Genomic DNA, 21,578 nt, shown 5'->3' on the forward strand with positions numbered 1-21,578 from the left:
GGGTGCACCGTTTTTTTGTAGCCCCTACTTCACCAGCCTGTAATTTGTCATTTTTTTTTTTTTTTCAATTGTTTTTTATATTCTTGAAATGTCAATAAAGATCATATAAAAAAACGGATGGTAAAAATGTTTTTCATTTTTTTTTATGTTAGTTTGAAAAATGCCTAAAATTTAGGCTTCTAGACCATAATACCCCCTTAAGTATGGTATTAGCGGGAAGTTGCAGGGATTTTCTTTAGGGTCAACCGTTTTCCTAATATTTTTTCTCAGTGCACTTCGATCTAATCAATAAAAATTCTCAGTTATTTGTATAACTAGGTAATACTAATTACCTAGTTAATGTGTGATGTTTATTTTAAATTTTCATTTTTATCGATGATTGGTTTGATTTCAAAACTTATGACAAAAAAAAATGAATTAAAAACTGTAGTTCGACTTTTTTGTTAAACTATCAAATATCTGATGAACGAGCAAGAATGTGTGTGCTATCAAAGGATCTGGCAAAGGGTCTCGCATAAAGTTTTTTTAACCGTTCTTAATTCTTTTATTTCTGAATCTTCTCTCTTTCATTCGGCTGATGTACTTGAGTAAGGTACGCGTGATTCTGAACGGGAATAGGATGTTTCAAGACAGGTAGCCGATACAAAGGGAACCGGACACTCGGCCATGTTGTGCTCACCACCCTTCAAGATCCCTCGGATTTTATTTTTATCTGGTGTCTTTTCAATATGGAGAGGATGAGAGGGAGATGAATGAGACGGTGAAGTGGAACGCCGATACGAGGAGGGGGTTAAGATGTGTTGTGAAGTGAATAAGTGAGAGAAGACGAAAGAGGATGAGGTCTGCTTGATCCTCGATCACCGATATTTAACAGGTGTACACATGAGTTCTCACTAAATATCATCTAACTATATACTGCGGGATGGTAGCTTCTATTATTAAGATCAACCAATCTCTTGTATAACTGCTTCTCATTTTTTATACCTTCAGGTTGTATGCTTACAGAGATACTGAGATTATTTGGATGAGGACGGAATATGGCAATGAATTGAAAACTAATTTTCTATAAGTAAATATATTTTTCATTTGAAAAAAAAAATAACCATTACACTGAGAGAAAAACCCTCTTTTGAAAAAAAATGAGCAATGACAAGAAATTAATGTGTTGAAAATATTATACAATTTTATTTTTTAGCTGAAAAAATCAAAGTTTTTCTCATGGTAACTAAAATTGTTGAAAATTACAGAAAGTAAAAGAGAATAATAAAACTGAATAATTCCGACAAATATTGAGCTTTCGCGGGAATAAATATTAATTCTTTCTTGGGGAATTTCTTCGACAGTAGACCATTCCACCAACAATTCGAGAGGATATCACTCTACATACAATATATAACATAGAATACACACAGTTTTACGTACTCGCGGGTAAAAAAAAAAAAACCCTGGTTAAAAGTATTTGTAATGAAAAGAAGAATGTGCTTTAATTTTGATGTTGATCATTATTTTATGGACATTTTTAATAAAATATCCCGAAAAAATTGTCATTTTTGCAAATAAAAAAAAAAACTCGTTAAAAATTTTCTGATAAATCTATGTATTTTTGAAATGTCACATTTGCCTATTTATGACCTGATATTAAAATTAGCCATTTATAGGCATATTAGACTATATTAGCAGACATCTGGTTTCATATTTTTATATACCGATATCAGACCAGATATGGTCGTATATGCCCAGAAATAATTTCTATAGAGAATTTAGTTACATCAAATAGGTATCGATATAAATTTGGATTTTTTAATGGATTTATGTATTTTTTTGCAATAGTCAATTTTTTATTAGCTGTACAAAAAAGTTTTACCCGTTTTTCAAAGATGGAGTTATCTAACAGCTATTTATAAGTTAGCTATGAATACGTATATGTACATGCACAGCTGTTTGTACTCTTTAAATTCATCAAACTTTTAATGTATTAATCTTCGTTCTATATATTTTTTTATTCAGTTGAAAATGGAGGTAAGTAATTAGCATATCCGCCATTGTCTTTTATATGAATTTCATCAAGGAAAAAGTGCTGCTGAAGCTCAAAGAATAATCTGTGCAACTTATGGTGACAGTGTTATTGATGACAGTACTTGTCGAAGATGGTTTCGGAAATTCACAATCGAAGATTTTAATTTAAATGATAAACCACGCTCTGGAAGGCCTTCAATAATCAGTGACGAGAAATTGCAAGAATTACTGGATCAAGATTCTGCACAAACGCAATAAGAACTTGTGGAAAAGTTAAACGTTACTCAACAAGCTATTTCTGAAAGATTACATGCTTTAGGTAAGATTCAAAAAGAAGGAAAATGAGTACCTCATGAATTAACCCCAGAGCAATGAAAGAGACGAGTTGACACCTGCCGATCGTTGCTTTCACGACAGAAAAAAAAAATTTTTTTGTAGAAACTTGTAACAGGGGACGAAAAGTGGGTTTACTATGAGAATCCTAAACGTCGAAAACATTAGGTAGACCCAGGACAACCAACGACATCAACACCAAAACGTAATGTTTTTGGAAAAAAAATATTGCTTTGTATTTGGTGGGATGAGTGGAGCGTGCTATATTATGAGTTACTCAAATCAGGAGAAACCGTTACTGGAGAACGCTGCAGTTGTCAATTAAAAAAATTAGCAGATGAAATCAACAGTAAAAGACGATTTGCGGAACAAAAACCTCGACCAGTGATACTGCAGCATGATAACGCCAGGCCTCATAGAAGTTCAATCGTCCACCACACTATAAATGATTTACAGTGGGAAGTTTCATCGTACCCGGCGTATTCAACAGACCTTGCACCGTGTGATTTTCACCTATTCCGGTCATTGCAAAATTACTTGGCTGACAAACACTTACAAAATGAAAACGAAATGCAAAAAACAATAGATGATTTCATTTCGTCAAAAGATCAAGCCTTTTATTGCCATGGGATTAAGGGTAGTAGATGCTGATGGTGGTTATTTTGATTAAAGTTTGTATTTTATTTAAAATTTTTAAATATATTTTTTTTTTTTACAAAAAACGGGTAGAACTTATTTGTACACCTAATAAATTAACTTTTTGGAGTTTGTGATAATTTGTTAGTTCTATAAGTTTGTTCCATCACATTGGTCCCTTAAATTATTGATAATTGATCCTGAAATAGCATTATTATTCTTCAAATTTATTTCAAACGCAGTCAAACTATGTATACTGTGACTAAAAATATCATGAAATCATTAAACCAAAGTTTTTTATTCATAATTCATAATTATCAGTAGTCACAAAATAACTGCAGGTTGTTAGTAATAATATATAAAAATATAATTTTTTATAAGATGATAAATACAGCTTACATTCATATAAAGTCTCTAGGTTGTTATGCAATAAGAAATAAATTATGCATAATAATAAAAATAATAAATCTAAAAATAAAAATAAATAAAAGTGATAAATAAATAAAACGCAAGACCGGCGCCTTATCCATGTTCTTCTGAAGAAAGAAGAAGAAAATAAGGAAGAAGAAGAAGAAGTCGATAGCTTCTGGCTCGTGTGGTAAGAAAACAATACTGCAGAGAGTATCATGGGCATGGGTATGGAGAAGTACATTAGTTGCTGGAGAACAGGATATGGAACTTGAGAAGTAGCGAGCGCGTGGTGTGACTTGGAAGTGATTCTCGTCCAGGAGAAGATGAGTACGGGCTACGTATTTTTCTCGGTCTCTCTTAACTTAATGCAGTACAGTTTCTTCGGATATATCTTTCTCTCTTCTCTCTATTTATTCTTATATCTTATATTATACGTATTTGTTGCTTTATCTTTCTCTGTATAACACACTGCTTGGATATCTTGGGGATTCTGTGGAGAGATTGCGGATAAGATGGCGCCGTGGGTGGCCCACACGCTCGTCGTAACACCATCGAGGTATCTCGCGCGTAAGTACGCGGCTACTTTGCTACTTTGAGGTTATATATCGATATTAACATCTCGCTGTAGCTTCTAAAGTCTGTGATTGACTTTGTATTGAGAAACCCTGAATTTTATGAGATAAATTATTTTAAATTTACAAGCATCATTATTTTACAAACATACGAATTTATAAATCTAATTCTAAGTTCTGACGAATCACTTTTTGATTTTAAATTTAATTTTTTCGGGTTATTTAATTTGATGAGTTGGATCTCAATGAGATCGTATTTAAGCTGGATCAACAAAGACTTAATTGCATAGTTTTGTCAAATGCGGCTGTTCCATTTCAAAACATTATAGCTGAAATTAATTAGATTTTTAAAAATTTTTCTTACTAGAAAAAGGATATTCACGAAATTGAGAAAAAATTTGATTTACGAAGAGAAAATATCCACAGAAATATTTTTCAGAATTGAATATATTAGATTGCTTATTTAAAATAATAAAAAATGCAACAATATCGAAAAAAAAAAATAATTATTTTCATAATACATCGTTATAATAATGGAGTACCATTCTGATTTCATCAGAATAATTTTTCTTTATAAAATATTATAACATTCATATTATAAATTATATAGTACAGAAATATCATAATTAAATTTTTTAAATGTCTCACGTTTTATTAAAACGCTAATGGTACTTATGAATGACATCGATTCTTTAACAAATTGCTTTTGTTAAAGCCTACAAATATTTAGATCAATTAATTGAAAATTATCCAAGTGTACTATCTCTCTAAAAATTTTTAGATAATCATTCAGTGTTTTCATGAATTTAGATAACCTACACAGAAAAAAAAATTAACTTGAATCAAGTGAAAAATTCTTGAACCAAGAAAATAATTTTGAAAAATTTCATTGTCTTGATGAATCAAGAAAAAAAATTCAAGAATAAAGTAAAATTTATTTAAACCAAGAAAAATTTCTTAGTTTAAAAATTTTTCTACTCAAATCAAGAAGATGAAGTTCTTCAAAATTATTTACTTGATTCAAGTTAATCTTTTTTTCTGTGTAGATCCCAACTAAGAGTATTCGAAAGGGTAGTTTAATGCAGAAATGTATCATCTTAAAATACTTTTTTTGTTAATATGCTTAGTCATATGTTGAGTGTTAATGTAGCTAAATTAATCAATAATATTATTCAATACATCTTCAAACCTGCATCTGTTGTATAAAAAATAGTGCCATTGTATGAGACTTCTGTTACAATTTTAGTAAGAAAATTTTAACCTCTGTAAATTAAAATTGTAGAAAAAAAATGGAATGTATATAGTAAAATTCATTTTGAATGAATTTTTGACTGTAATATAATTCAAAAATAGTTCCGCAAATAAGTTTATCATGAATTAATCGGACAATCAAAAATATATGACAGAAAAATACTGCTACTACATTTCAATTTTCAAATTGATTTTTTATTCATTTCTACCTTCCTCAAATTCAAGTCAATTGAAATAATCTATATAATCAAAATAATCAGAATTTAAAATTTCCACAATGTCAGGTCTATCAATGTTCAATTCAGGAATTTGATCAGATCCTTGCCAGACAAATATCTTACCATCATCATGTCGAATCTGAATTTCATTTCGTTTAGGAATTTTACTTGAATGCACTAAAATCGTGTTTCTATCTGCGGTTATTATTTATAAATTTTTGTAATAACTTGATACATTTTGATCTTTCTCAAAAGATGTCGTTATTTGCTTAACAATCACACGACCATTTTTAAACCCTATCAGCACCAATTTCTTCGAATTCAAGTCGCTGGTATTTATCTTACGCGTGATTTTTGTCTCAAAACTATCTTTGAAATCAATTGTTTCTTCTCCATCAGTTTCCAAATCTTTTAAATCAGGCAAATATCTTACAGTGTAAGGCTCATATTCACGCCCGCTTGAATCAGGTTCTTTAAATTGATAAATATAAATCAGGTCATCACGATGCTTGATTGTCAGCCCGTAGTTTATTATGGTAGTCATTGGGCAAAGAAAAATAATCGTCCGGTCAGATCCAATGTAGCTCAAATCTTTCCAATGTTTTTTGTCGAATAAATATTCATTTTTTGGAATTTTTTTTTGCGTCACGTGAAGCTTATTGTCACGATAATAAATCAAAACTAATTTTTCTGGTTCAAAATCATCGTCTGTAAATTTCAGCTGATAATCATCCGTATAAGAGACATCCAAAATCGGTGGTGCTTGATTTTGGGTAATGTTTTTTGGTTTACTTCCTTGATAAACATAGATACTATCACCTTCATGGTAAATATTTATATCTTTCCACGGATCTATTTCTTTAGGGTTTAATATCAGTTTCCTGTAATCAGGAATTCGGTACTGCAACTCCTTCGGTTTAATCATTTTTCATTTAAATTGAATGTTTCTTTTTCATCATCCATCAGCACAGTGAAGAAATCTTTATTTTCAATTTCTCTTTCAAATGATTCAAAAATTTCATAGACACCAAGATTATTGACTTTCGTGTGGTCAGGTTTGTTGTATAAACAGGTCCAATTTTGCTGCCTGAAATATCAAATTACTTACTAATATTCCTATCAGGTAGGGTAAATACCCCAATAGATGGACAGATATTATTTCTACACGGAAAGAAATACATTACGGATATCACTATGTCACTATGGGTGTGAACACCATACTGTATGGTTTAGAAGATTTTCATTGGATAAAAAATCGTCAGCATAGATGATTTGGCTATGGTGGGAATAGTAACATCGACAATAGTTATAGCCGATGCGCCAATGTCACTATGGGCGTCAGACCCATAGTGACTGGCGACATTTACGATGCTCCTGGCAGAACAGTCTATCCATTATTGTTATATCTCTTATGCTAATATTGGAGTTGTAACAAAGTTAGTTCAATTGATTAAATAGGTTATGCACTGATAGAAGGATTTATTAACTATTAATAATTTAATTTATTTGAAAACAATTATTTAATTTATTAAATTTTAATAAATATTTTTCAACATTAAATAAATATTTATTTGGGAGGAAAGTACATTTATTAATAGTTAATAAATATTTATTTATATTTAACGAATATTTATTAACAGTTAATAAAGATTTTGTTGAGTAAATTTGTTTCGCCTGCAATGTCATATGATATATATAAAGATTGATTATAAATAAAAATCATCTTTATAAATTATTTACATTAATTATATTATGTTATAATAACGTTTATTATAAAATACCAAATTCTATCACAGCTCATAATTATCTTTTATATTTTTAAATATTAAAAACGTTAATTTATTTAAAGAATTAAATTAATATCATGTATTCTAGCCATAAGGTTATGAAAAGTATCAAAAGAAAATTGCTATTTATGCGTTTTATATTAAATAAATATTTTTCAAAAGTTAACAAATATTCATTAACTATTAATAAATATTTATTAACGGTTAATACATCGTACTAAACAAATTACTTATTAACTGTTAATAAATATTTGTTACCTGTTAACAAATATTTATTGAATCGTATGATGTTAAAAAAATCATTTATTAACCATCAATTAAGCTTATTAAATATAAAGAAATCCTTCTATCAGTGTGTTCAATGAAAAATATTTAAAAATTTTGTATTAAACTAATTTAATGTAACAATTAATTTCTAAGTAGTTAAATATTATTTAGTAAAAGGAGAAAAATGAAAAACTTGGCGTATGCAATTAAAATAAACATTGTTTTTAATTTATTTTTATTTCTAATTATTATACATAAGGTAAAAGCCCCAATTATTGACGGGGGTCTAAATATTGACACCTTAAATTATTTTTAAATATATTAAATTATCTGTAATAAGAATAACGATCAAATAAATTTTTATTAAATTCTAATTAATTAAAAAATTGAAAAAAATCACATTCAGTTCAAAATATTAAATATTAATTATTAAAAAAAAATAAAGTTAGCACCAGTTCATCAAATCAGCTTACGAGCGTCTATTTTCTTAACAACTTTGGTTAGAAAAGCATTTTTAACTGCCGAGTTTAAATTAATTTTTTCATGTAATTATATGATCTATTTTTTTTTTTTTTAATTAACAATATATGAAATATTTATAAAATTAAATAATCGAAATTAATTGTATGATTTATGATATTTAAATAATGGGAGTCAATAACCAATTCATAATTTTATGGTGAATCCCATATTGACAGCCAGTCGACAGCGCTATGACGCCTTTTTAAGTATAAAATACGTAATATACGCGATTATATTCAAGGCTTTTAACTGTCAAATAACTCGGCGTGTTTTAGTGTTAAATAAGTTTTTAAATAAATTGTTATATTTTTCATAATAATTATTCATTCATAGAAATTATTATTAATTAACTTTAATAATATTGATTACTTTATATCAAGTTTTTGATAAATAACAATATAACCAAATGATTCGACGCATGTGCAGTAGGGGCGTCAATAATTGGGGTTACGGTACGTCAATAATTAGATCAATCAGTTTTTTAACCCGTCAATAATTGGTGTATCCAGATCATATATTTAATTATTTAAAATTAATTAGTAAATATCACTGATTATCATTTTAAAAAAAGAAATTGATTAGTTAAAACATTACTGAAGACATTACCACAAACAAAATTCATCGATATTTATATTTGATTGCTTAAAAAAAATGAAATCATAACTTTGTCTCTTATAGCGTCAATAATTGGGGCTTTTACCTTATATTACAATACTTTTTTTTTTTTAAATAATGAATTTATATTAAATCCAACGTTTTGGAATGTAAGTTTTACCATTCCCAGCGATTACTTTTCGAGTCAAACTACAAAATTTTAAATCTGAATAAAATAAACAATACCATCTCTTACCTAGAAAAAATATCACATAAATTTAGGTTAGTTTACTTATTTTCATGATTTTTTTATTATATTAATTTATTAGATGTATTTGATTTCATGATAGTACTTACTATTTCAACAAAATCAAAACAATATATTATATTTATTACGTTTATTCATTGCGTTATATTTATACTTGTTATTATATTTATACTCGTTACACGTGTAAACACACGTTTATTTTCTTTTTACTAATTTATAAATTTTTATGTCGGTATAGTAGTTGTACCCATAAAATATTGGCCGTAATTCGATAGAGTTATTGATTGTCGCGCCAAGTAGCATCGCGGGAAAAACTAGTAGCATTGCGGGAAAAACTAGTAGCATTGCGAGATCTGCGATGCAGTATGGGGCTGGCGGCAATGCTGTCACGTCAAACCTACTATGCGCCCTTGTAATAGACGCAAAAATTCTGGTACCATACAGTATAGTAGATAATCCTATACTTATAGGACTTATAACAATGCCCTGTAGCGACATAGGGATATCCGCAATGTATTTCTTTCCGTGTAGAAGCAATTACATTAGTTTTAAGAACAAAAATCTTAAGTCGTTATATTTTTTTATGTCTACAAGTAGTTCTGAGAGCGAAAAGTAATTTTTTTTTAACTTTTTATTTATAACAATAGTTTAAAAAAATTATTTAAATTGGACGTCTCGAGGTTTTGCTCCGAGAGCGCCGCCACTAGTAAGCGTGTGACAGATAGCTGGTGAACATTATTTGTTATTATTATTAAAAATAATAAAAAAAGTAAGATTTGTACATATAAGTACGCTTATATTTCACTAACAAAGCTAGAAATATAATATTTTAATGATAAAATCGAAAAGAAATAATAGAATTTAGTGTCCATCTATTGGTGACACTTTTCTAACCTTTATCCAATATACAGTAAAAAAATTTTCGTAAAATTTAACATAAAATTTTGTGTAGATGATTTTTTTACACAAAATTTATGTTAATTCTACACATACTGTTTGTATTGATGAAATCAACATAATTCTGTGTTAAAAGTAACACAAAAATATGTTAAAACTTTCATTGGCTGATTCTCGGATTTCTACACACTTAAATGTTATCCATAACACAAATAAAGTGTTGATTGTAACTTTTTCTTTGTGTTACTCAGATCAACTGTCAAATATGTGAGTTTTACTAATAATTTAAATATATATATATTTTGTGATTAAAAAATACAGGAGCACTAGAAAATAATAAATTAAAGGAAAAATGCACATGTAGAAAATTAAAAACTGTAAGTTTATTTTCTAATAACTTATTAATTTCAATTATTTATTTTTTTGTCTAATTCAAAAAAATAAATGAAAATTAAGTTAGCCGACATCTGAAAATTTTTACAATTTTTTTTAATGAAAAAAATTATTACAAAAAAATTAAAAAAAAAAAATTTCACTTGTAGAAAATTTGAAGAATTATTCGTGTAATTTTTTTTAAGTATTTTTTAACTTGTAAATAATTTTTCAAAAAAAAAATCAACATGTCTGCTAGATTCATAATCATAAAATTTATAATTTTTCTTATTTTATTTATTTCCTCATAATTTAAAAATTTATTCTGTCTTCTAGATTCACACTAGAAAGGACATTAACCTTGTAATGAATTTTAAGGTTACAATTCTGTTATCGGATGTTTTAATATAAATTACCCTTTATTTACTTAGTTTCTAATTGCTATACACTACAATTGTATATTTATTAGCTGCATTTAAGTATTTTACGTAATGACACAAATCAAAATCCACCAAATTAAAATGACGTTGAGGCTATCACATTTACATGTCTATCTTGTGTGGCATACGTGACTATATATGAAGAATTCTTTAACATAAATTTTGTGTTGGTTGGCCAGTAACATTAAAAAAGTGTAGTTTTACTTTTGAATTAACACTTGAGTGTGTTAAAAATGGATGGATTGATCAATACAAACCGTTTGTGTAGAATTAACATAAATTTTATAAAACATCTACACAAAATTTTATGTTAAATTTTTTACTGTGTAGATGGACATTAAGTTTATGTGATGAATTTTCTTATTTTTTTTTTTTTTTTTAATTTTATTGGTGGATCAATGTGAGAATAAGAGTAAAGATTATAGCAAACAGACATGTACTGGAAATGAAAGTATTATTATGATTATTGAAGAAATTGAAGAGAAAAAAGAAAACGCTGAATAAAAGAGAAAATTGAGAGAAGGAAATTTAAAAGCAAAAGAGAACAGACCTATTAAAGGAAGAAGAAGACAACATAACGTATTTAACGTTGTGTTTTATAAATTTATATTGATAATTTATTAATTATTAGTATTCTTTATATTAATATATTTTTTATGTTACTTTACATGAGAAAGCATCACGTGTTGAAAATTAATAAAATTACTTTATGATGTATTTTGAAAATTACCATCCGATTTATCACCTTTTCTCTTTAATTTAATCAAGCTTTATTTTTTAGTGGAATTCATAAATTAATTATTTCTGATATAAATAATGAATCGAAAATATCGCTTGTAAGTAGTGTCCATCTATTGTTATTGACTGTCCATCTACTGGGGTTTAGGACTTTTTCTTACATTTTTCTTTTTTGTTAATTACTACAACGTTTTACGAAGTTTTACTTATTTTTTCCTGGTTAATTATATATTACTACATAAATATAATTTACTTTATCACAACTTATCTGTATATTCCTATATTGTTTTTTTGATAGAATATGAGAGTTTGCTTAACCGTCCATCTATTTGGGTATTTACCCTAAACAAAATAAAAATACTCACTTGAGAGACTCGTGGAAACTGTTTATCGAACATTGTGACCAATCAGTAGGATTTCCATCAAAAGTTGCCATAAGATACGATTTTCCGCAATCGGGTTTATCATGTTCCGCTCCAAATCTGGAGAGATTGGTAAGTAAGTAATTAATAATTAAAGTAAAGTGTTAATTAAAATTGCAACCCGAGTCAAAATTTAAGTCGTAGATTCAATGTATTGAACGTTCAAACCATAAATTCGAGTATTGAACGTAAGAAACGTTAATTGAACGTAACGAACGTTCAAATTGTTAACTCAACGTTTTGAAGGTTTAAAACGTCAGTTTAACGTATTGGACGTAAAAAATATAGATTTAACATTTTCAAAAAAGAATAAATTAAACTGTTTTAAAAAAATGTATGATCCATAGTAAAAATCAAAAGTTATAAAGATTGTTGTTCACATACTCAAAATTATCTTTCTAGTTGATTATTTGACGTCTGAAAGACTCTTTTTGAATGAAAAATGAGCTTGATAGCTTCTAAGGCCAAATTTTCTAGTTGTGAGAGTACCCAAAAATACTCCAAGTATTACTGGTTCTTAACTAAACACTTGGTAGTCTTCTTAAATAGCCATATATCTTAAAAAAAAACATTTTGGAAACCATTCCACTAGTAAACAATTCGGACTAAGTATTTTCATCGAACAGATGGTAGAATTTCAACCAAAAAACTGAGTTCTGCCTAACAGAATTAAGAAAAAATTTTTTATTGTACTTCCGTTTAAAAGCATGTAGTTATCTGAATAGTTTTGATACTTCTTAATTTCACTCCTTATTGGTTTGAATTGGTTCAACTAATGTTTTTAACTTTCAATAAGTTCAAATAAAGATTTTAACGTCCAATACGTTCAATCTATGATTTAAATTTTAACTCGGGAATGGTCAAAGGAACTATCTCATTCTCATATATACAGTAAAAATCGTTCAATCTTACAATTATCAAAGTAATTAACATACATATGACCTAATTCATGTCCAGCAGTCCGAGTACCCTGTATACCACCCGGGGTAAAAATTATTCCTCCGAGATCATGATTCGACTCCGGAGTAACACAAGCAGTCTGAATACCTGATATTCCCAGAATTCGCTTATTACCACTCTCCTTATTTCGTGTTCTAAAAATATTATGCGTTTCATTAAAATAATATAATCACGTATGTATGGAAATAAAAACTTACCGAGTCATAATAACGTAAGTGTCATAACTTTCAAAAGGAATCGCTTCTCTTGCCCTAGAAAGCCATAAATTCATATTTTTTTTCGCATCCTTGTAATCAATTTCTGATGACTTCGATGGAATGAAGGATTCAAAAACACTATTGTCCTTAAATTTTGAATTGTTTATTTAGACAATTATTAGTTAATGCTACGGTATATTAATTTTTGTGCTTACCTGAGCGATAATAATTCCAGCAATACTTAATTTGAACTTTGGGTTCTCTAATGAACTAAAAATTGAATCGACTTGGTCCCAAAATGACAATAAATAAGGAATAATTGTCCTTCGATTATAATTTTTATACAGATGATAGTCGACAATTATCAAAATTTCCGGATAAACAATATCAGGAATCGGAATTATTTTCTCTTTAATATAACGCCGATTTCTTTTTCTTACTCCAGTATTATGTTGGTTAAAATTTGGTAACCTGGATCTCAATAAATAAATGGGAGTTTTTGGACCAACGAGAATTCCTGATCTGTCACTAAAATTTACTGTCCTATCAAATATTTCCAGCGGAATATTTTGTACCATGACAGAGTTTTTCGATCTACTGTGTACTCCTTTCATCGAAACAGCAACGACCAGCATAATATTTGTAAATATTGAAAATATTCCAAGCATCAGATAATCTAAAATAACAAAATTTTTTAATCAATCCAAAATTAATTAAATATGTACTTACTCATTTTTGAAGTAAAATTTGTAATTTTTTTCCGTATGGAGTAAACTATTCGATAATTTGACAAGAATTTTTTGTACGATAAACAGTTTAAGAAATGAAATTTTTATGACGTTATTTGAGGCAGTCAATAAAATAATATAAATAGCTTATCTTTATTCAAATTTTATTTCATCACTGTTCTAGTGATTATTGTTAGAAAATATACACATTTATATGAATGCCGTAATAATTTTAATAGTAGATTAAAGACAATCATTGAATTTTAGTTGACTTAAATTCTTATCGGGAAAGTAATTAATTCAATGGTCTTATTTTATAAAAATGATAAACTTTTGATTAAAAATGATTAATTTTTAACGTTATCGGTTATCACTTTTTCCAGCTATCGATCAAATGACTGTTGTAAGCATTCAAAGATACGCAAGTAGGTTAAAACATATTGAACACTTTTTAATAACATTTTAAGATAATCTAATTACTCATTCCGTAAAAAATTGACAACAACACAAGTACTTTGAAAATATACGGAAAAATTGTTCAATTGTAACATTTTTTATTCAAAATAAACATCCCGGGTAAAAAAATTTATATATAATTATATATACTTATATGTTATTATATATTACTTATATATAATTATATATTACATACATATAATTATATATAATAATATATAATTGGATGCAGTATTTTTTAATAATTATATATAATCATATACAATTACATACAATCGTGGACATTAATTTAAGTGTGTTTTTAAATTTACTAGAAAATAGCCGTTTGTAAACTTGAACGTTAGTAAACTAAAAACTTTTAAAACTGAAAATGACTCCGTTTATAAAATGAGTTGATCATTAAAAAAGAGAATACTGAATAATGATTAATAAAAATAATGCAAAATGTAAACTTGTAACAACCTTAAAATGTCATAAAATAAAATTCAACCAATCAAAAAAAAGAAAAACGTTAATAAACTCGATAGTAAAGCGAGCGAATTTTAAAAATTGACATTAATAGAATAATATATTTTTAAATACGACTAAGTAAAAAAAAAGTCGTTAAAAAAACTGAAATAAAAAAAAAACAAACAAATGCATATCTTGACATTAGAATAAAAAATAATTTTAAAATAAAATATTTACGTAATGTTGACATTTGTTAAAATTAGTGCATCGTGAATTTTGCCAATTCAAAACTTAGCCACGCGAATTCAGTCAATAGTAAACTTTGCGATTCATGAAGTAAGTGAATGCTAAATTTTGTTAACAATTAAAATAGCCGTTTGTAAACTCAGCGGCTTATTAAAATCGCAAATTCTAAATTTTAACGTTTTTCAATTTATCTATTATATATTTATTTATGATATTTCTGAAGCTATAAAATTTAAAGACAAAAGCCTTTTCTCAACAACAGGTCAGCCGAGAACTGATTTTCCGAAATTTTACTTACGAAGAATATTACGGAGCTGAAAATGATAAATAAAATTCTTGTAAGGAATAAATCATGGAGGCTTGTGTATTGTGTAATAATAAAAGATTTTATTTTTATTTTTATTCAATTATGTACACATTCATGTATAAAAATATATTTTTTTTTTATTTTTAAAAATTATATATACTGACACAAGGTTGCCCAGAATTTTGAACTCGGTGAAATCAATTGAAAGCGGTCATCAGTGAAAGCGATTTTTATAAGCCGCTGAGTTTACAAACGGCTATTTTAATTGTTAACAAAATTTAGTATTCAGTTATTTCATGAATCGCAAAGTTTACTATTGGCTGAATTCGCGTGGCTAAGTTTTGAATTGGCAAAATTCACGATGCACTAACTTTAACAAATGTCAACATTACGTAAATATTTTATTTTAAAATTATTTTTATTCTAATGTCAAGATATGCATTTGTTTGTTTTTTTTTTATTTCAGTTTTTTTTAACGACTTTTTTTTTTTACTTAGCCGTATTTAAAAATATATTATTCTATTAATGTCAATTTTTAAAATTCGCTCGCTTTACTATCGAGTTTATTAACGCTTTTCTTTTTTTGATTGGTTGAATTTTATTTTATGCCATTTTAAGGTTGTTACAAGTTTACATTTTGCATCATTTTTATTAATCATTATTTAGTATTCTCTTTTTTAATGATCAACTCATTTTATAAACGGAGCCATTTTCAGTTTTAAAAGTTTTTAGTTTGCAAACGTTCAAGTTTACAAACGGCTATTTTCTAGTAAATTTAAAATCATACTTAAATTAATGTCCACGATTGTATAATTATATATAATTGCATATAATTATATATGATTATATATAATAATATATAATTAAATGCAGCATTTTTTAATAATCATATACAATTACATATAATTATATATAAATGCATATAATTATATATGATTATATTAAATTAGATATAATGATATATAATCTATATATATATATATATATATATATATATATATATATATATATATATATATATATATATATATATATATATATATATATATAAAAGAGGAAGTTTGTATATATGTCATCAATAAATTCAAAAACTATTTGACCGATCATTATGAAAATTGGTATGTTTATGTATTTTTTCATGGAGAAGGTTTATATGCTATGCCCATTGATGTAACTCGCCACCAGGCGGCGCTGTCAAGTATCGACTTCCACCCCGTTCAACCGATTGTCATAAAAATTGGTATGACCATGTATTTTTCCACGGAGAAAACGAATATGCTATGCCCATTGATGTAACTCGCCATCAGGCGGCGCTGTCAAGTATCGACTTCCGCCCCGTTCAACCGATTGTCATAAAAATTGGTACGACCATGTATTTTTCCATGGAGAAAACGAATATGTTATGCCCATTGATGTAACTCGCCATCAGGCGGCGCTGTTAAGTATTGACCCACCCGTTTAACCGATTGTCATAAAAATTGGTGTGACTATATATTTTTCCACGGAGAAAACGAATATGCTATGCCCATTGATATAACTCGCCACCGGGCGGCGCTGTAAACTATCGACTTCCACCCCAATCAACCGATTGTCATAAAAATTGGTACGACCATGTATTTTTCCACGGAGAAAGTAAATATGATGTCCATGTTATTAAATATTACCATTAGATAGCGCTTCAATGCATTAAATTCTATAGCGATCAACTGATTTAAAATTTTATATGCGGCAATGACGGCAATAAAATGTTTTCTCCTTAAATTCAGTGAGTTATTTTACAACTTATATTAAATAAGAAAATAAGAGAAATAAATTATCTTCATTTGTAAATAAAAAAATATCATTTATTTAAAAAGCAAATCAGCTAAATTCAAATATATCATTTGTTGTTTAACATCAATATTTGTCTGTCAAAACTAAACGCAATTTTTTTTTATACCTGAACAAAATTTGCTAGAGTAATTTCAAATATAATTGGCTTAAGAACATCCGGGAACACAAAATATTTTATGTTTCCAATCTCAATTTGAGGGAAGAGTTGTAGAATATAATCAAAGTTAATTTGTAGTACGTTAAGTGTACTTCTGCAGGCAATAAGAACACCTCCACCTGACCTCCTGAACTCCTTACATCGATCACACCTAAAAACAAAGTAATTTTTATTAAAAATTTCGCTATTAAGGACGCCTGGTTTAAGCCAGGTTTCAGAAAATGCATAAAAATCATACTCAGCTACATAAGTTTTACAATAAATACTATCCAGTTTGGTATTAAGTCCTCTAAAACATTATGATAATAAATAGATAGGTTTGTTGAGGTAGAGTTTAAGGAGTTGTATCCTTCGGCGTCGAGGCTAAAATATTTTGACGTTCCTTGACTATCATCATTCTCCCATTCCGCCTGAGTAAAAATGAAATTATTACTTTTTACGGAAAAATAATAAATTTCGTTCGACCGCCGCACCACCGCTGCACCACCGCCGCACCATACCGCCGCACCACCGCTGCACGACCGCCGTTTGGCGGACTATTACGCCGCACGCTAAAAATTTACTCCCCCTAGCATCGCCGCACTACCGCTGCACCACCGCCGCACCAATGCTAAATCATACCTACAATTTCACAAAAAATGGTATCATAATTAATTTATCACGCAATAATTAATTAATAAATAATGCGACTAGAAATCTTTATGTAAGACCTATTGATCAACCTCCTTTTAATCGAATGCCTTATATTAAAAAAAATTTTTTTCTCCTCCCTAGGCCAAAAGTTCGAACTTTTTTCTATTTAAACCAGGAAAAAAGCGGCACTTTTTTCTATCGGGAAAAAAGTTTGCGCATGCGCACTAGTATCTGCTTATGCCACGCTCGTATACAAGACCGTGATTTTAGCTATTACGTTTCTAACCTTTTTTCCCATTATTATATTCGTACTTCGTGTTGTTAATCGTGGTGGTGCAATAAATAACAGTGACTAAATAATTTTTTAAATATTAATTAAAAATGAGTTCTTCTGATAGCTCGGTTTCAAATGATGATGAAAATATGGATATTGATCAAGAAGCTCAAGCAATAACTCAAGAATTAGTTGCCAAAAAATCAACACCGGCATATCATCTTTGCTATCAAAATTTTTTAAAATGGAAAACACAAAAAAACATAAACGACATATCAGAAAACGTGTTGCTCGTTTATTTCAGTGAATTATCGAAAACGTTAAAACCATCTACGCTGTGGAGTAGATGGTCAATGTTAAAAACCGAGTTTAACCTCAATCATTCGATTGACATTAATAAATTCCACAGACTAAAAACTTTCATGAAAAATAACAACAAAGGGTTTCGTCCAAAAAAATCTCAGGTTTTTTCACTATCTCAGATCAAAAAATTTCTCGTTGACGCTTCCGACGATATTTATTTGGCTATGAAGGTAAGTTAAGAAATAATTCACAAAAAAATATCTAAGTAATATTAAAATAATGATATATAATTCAAGATATTGACCGCGACTTGTGAACTATAAATAAATAAAAATTTTGCTTTATTAAATAATGTCTTTTGTTAAATTGCACAGTACTTTCTTAAATATTAACATTTTTAAAGATATAAGCTCATCCCGATGTTACACTCATCAAGAGTTTTTATTTGAGTACCCACATGTATTTTTATATATTTTTCATATATACATATATATATGAATATAAAAAATATATGAAAAATTGATGTGTGTACTCAAATAAAAGGTCTTGATGAGTGTAATATCTGAGTGAGCTTTCATCTTTAAAAATGTCAATAGTTAACAAGAAATAAGATCATTTCTTAATTATGTGTCTAGAGATAGAGCATTTTCGAATGCAGCCTAAATACTTATCATGATAAATTAACTATCGATGAGAATGATATGAAACCTTGAAAAGGCGCAAATTCAAGTAAAGACCTTGTAGAAGCTACAAAATAAAGATGATTATCGTTAACATAAAATTCTCTCCGTGTGTAAATTATTTACAATTTTTTTATATACAAATAAATATATACTAAGATTATTTTTATTACAGGTGATACTCATTTTTGGATTTTGCGGGGCATTAAGATCGGGTGAATATTGTTCAATCAAAACTCAAGATGTTGAAGACACTGGAACTCAATTCATTGTTACGATTCGAGACACAAAAAATTATTATCCTCGTTCGTTCGTCATCATGAATGAATACAGCGATAAAGTTCGTCAATACGTAGCTTTACGACCAGAAAACTCGAACACTGACAGATTTTTTATACTGTACGACAAAGGGGCATGCAAACGGCAATCAATTGGTAAAAATACAATAACAGAAATACCAAAAAATTGCTGAGTTTTTAAAATTGCCAAATGCCTCAAGCTACACCGGACATAGCTTCAGACGTACCTCAGCAACGCTACTTGCAAATGCTGGCGCAAATCTCACAACTCTTTAACAGCATGGTGGTTGGAGATCAAGTTCCGTTGCTGAAGGGTACATTGAAAACTCGTTATATAACAAAACAAAAATATTCAATCATATTGTAAATTCAGAAAATACATTATTTACAATCCAGAATCATTCCATGGACACGACAACAGAAACTTCAAAGCAAGATGAATCGAGACCTTCAACTTCAACTTCTTCTCAACCTCCTGAACCGCTAGCTACGACGAAGCATTCGTGCAAAGAAAATATTGCACCGCAAAACAAATACGAATCACATCAATCATTAACGAACTATCAAAATGAACTACGAGCTGTAAATGACATCATATGGGACGAGGATTTCGATAATGGAGAGTCTAACAATAAATTTTCTTCGGTACCAAGTTTAAATTCTAATTCACAAGCTGCAAGTCATTCAAAAAAACTATCAGCACGAGCAAGAGACAAAACTTCTAACAAATCAGCTTCAGCTACAGAATTTGTAGAAGACCTTAACACGGACTGTCCAGCAGTAAATATTAAAAAGTGCAAGATTAGAAATCTTACTATTAACTACACCAAATAATATTATAATAATTATTATACTATTGCAATTATTATTATAATTACTTATTGAAATTACTAATTTTATTGATAATGACGCTATAAACTAAGTAAATTGGATAAATTTTCATTATTATTATCAATATTATTAATTTCAGAATTAAACTTGAGTGCATAAAATAAATTATTTAAAAATATTTTTAAATTTAAAAACTTTTATTTTGAGTGGGGATCTCCCCTCCCCCTTAACCTCCGCCGGGGCTGCGCCCGAACCCCTTTCTTGTTCTTGAACTCACAAGAAAATAAAATTTATTATTTATATCCTGTCATTGCTCCGCCTAACCTACCTTTAGTATGTCAATTTTCGATATTTAATTACATTAATTACGAACTTTTGGCCTGGTAGAAGAAAAAATAGTATGTGCACCACGGGAAAATAGTAACACATTCTCTCCCGCGTGTTTGCCACCCTCGCCTTCGGCTCGGGTGGCAATTTCACACGCGGGAGAGAATGTGCTACTTTTTTCCCTAGGGGCACAATGTACTATTTTTAAATCAGGCCAAAGCACCGCGAAATTATTGATTTTTTTAGTCGTATTGTTGATGTAGATTTTTAATTTCCTCCTCGGATTGCACAGAAGCGGTACGCCTATTGAAATACTCTGAAAGAATTTTAAAAATTGAACTGTGATGGGATTCGAACCTGGATCGTCTGCATGGAAGTCTCGAACATTGCCAACTGCACTGCAAGCCATACTTAACTTAAAAAATTTAGTTACGCTATTTGAATGATCAACGAATATATTATTTCAATGTATATACCATCAAACAGTGGTATGGTGCGGCGGTGGTGCAGCGGTGGTGCGGCGGTCGAACGAAATTTATTATTTTTTCGTAAAAATTAATAATTTTATTTTTACCCGGGCGCGTCACAGCTGTGGTGCGGCGAATAGAAATTTATTTACTTGTCACGGCGCTGGTGCGGCGGTAGTGCGGCGAATAGATAAATTCTTTACTTGTCACGGCGGTGGTACGGCGGTGATACGGCACTTGTAAAATAACCGAAATTGTCACAGCTGTAGTGCAGCGGTGGTGCGGTGCTTAAGAAGCCGTGCAGCGGTGTTGCGGCGGTGGTGCGGCGGAATTCTGTTTTTACTCGGGCGTGTTACAATCCTCAAATTCTGTTCTCCTGCTGCTGTCCGATCGTTGAGAAGTTGGCGTATTTTCTTTAGTTCGTTCCTTTGTAGCTCCGTGCGATCGTGCACAATGGAAATATTCTGTACTGACATCAGAGGGTTTATTGCCCTTTTCGCTTTTAAGAGACCCAATATGATCTGGTTAACAGAAGTGTGTTCTGTAAAAGTGACTTTTATAGGTCTAGGATGTAGCAAATTAGATGAGTATTTACCAATCCTTCATAGCTGACATTCAGAGAGTCGCAAATATTTTGTACTCTAGTAAGGTCCATTGATTTGCGTTCCATAGTTGAGGCTGCTGAC

General features: G+C 29.1%; 1 protein-coding gene across 1 annotated transcript; it reads right to left on the reverse strand.

The window, feature by feature from the left end:
* Nucleotides 1-6,357: 6,357 nt before the first annotated feature.
* On the reverse strand, nucleotides 6,358-13,675 carry LOC123266780 (venom metalloproteinase 3-like). The gene is made up of 6 exons (XM_044731182.1): nucleotides 13,631-13,675; nucleotides 13,117-13,577; nucleotides 12,902-13,047; nucleotides 12,680-12,838; nucleotides 11,688-11,804; nucleotides 6,358-6,524 (listed from the first exon to the last, which is right to left on the reverse strand). The coding sequence occupies exons 1-6, from the start codon at nucleotides 13,632-13,634 to the stop codon at nucleotides 6,359-6,361; spliced, it is 1,053 nt and encodes a 350-aa protein (XP_044587117.1). The 5' UTR covers nucleotides 13,635-13,675; the 3' UTR covers nucleotide 6,358.
* Nucleotides 13,676-21,578: the final 7,903 nt, after the last annotated feature.

The sequence above is a fragment of the Cotesia glomerata genome, linkage group LG6, assembly GCF_020080835.1.
Source record: "Cotesia glomerata isolate CgM1 linkage group LG6, MPM_Cglom_v2.3, whole genome shotgun sequence".
In the NCBI taxonomy this organism is placed as follows: Eukaryota; Metazoa; Arthropoda; class Insecta; order Hymenoptera; family Braconidae; genus Cotesia; species Cotesia glomerata.

Bases quoted from the DNA above. Each gene is read 5' to 3' on its own strand.
- LOC123266780 (XM_044731182.1), bottom strand. The intron at 13,048-13,116 runs GTAAGCACAAAA...TCAAAATTTAAG, and splicing joins CTGGAATTATTATCGCTCAG to GACAATAGTGTTTTTGAATC. The intron at 12,839-12,901 runs GTAAGTTTTTAT...TAATATTTTTAG, and splicing joins ACTTACGTTATTATGACTCG to AACACGAAATAAGGAGAGTG.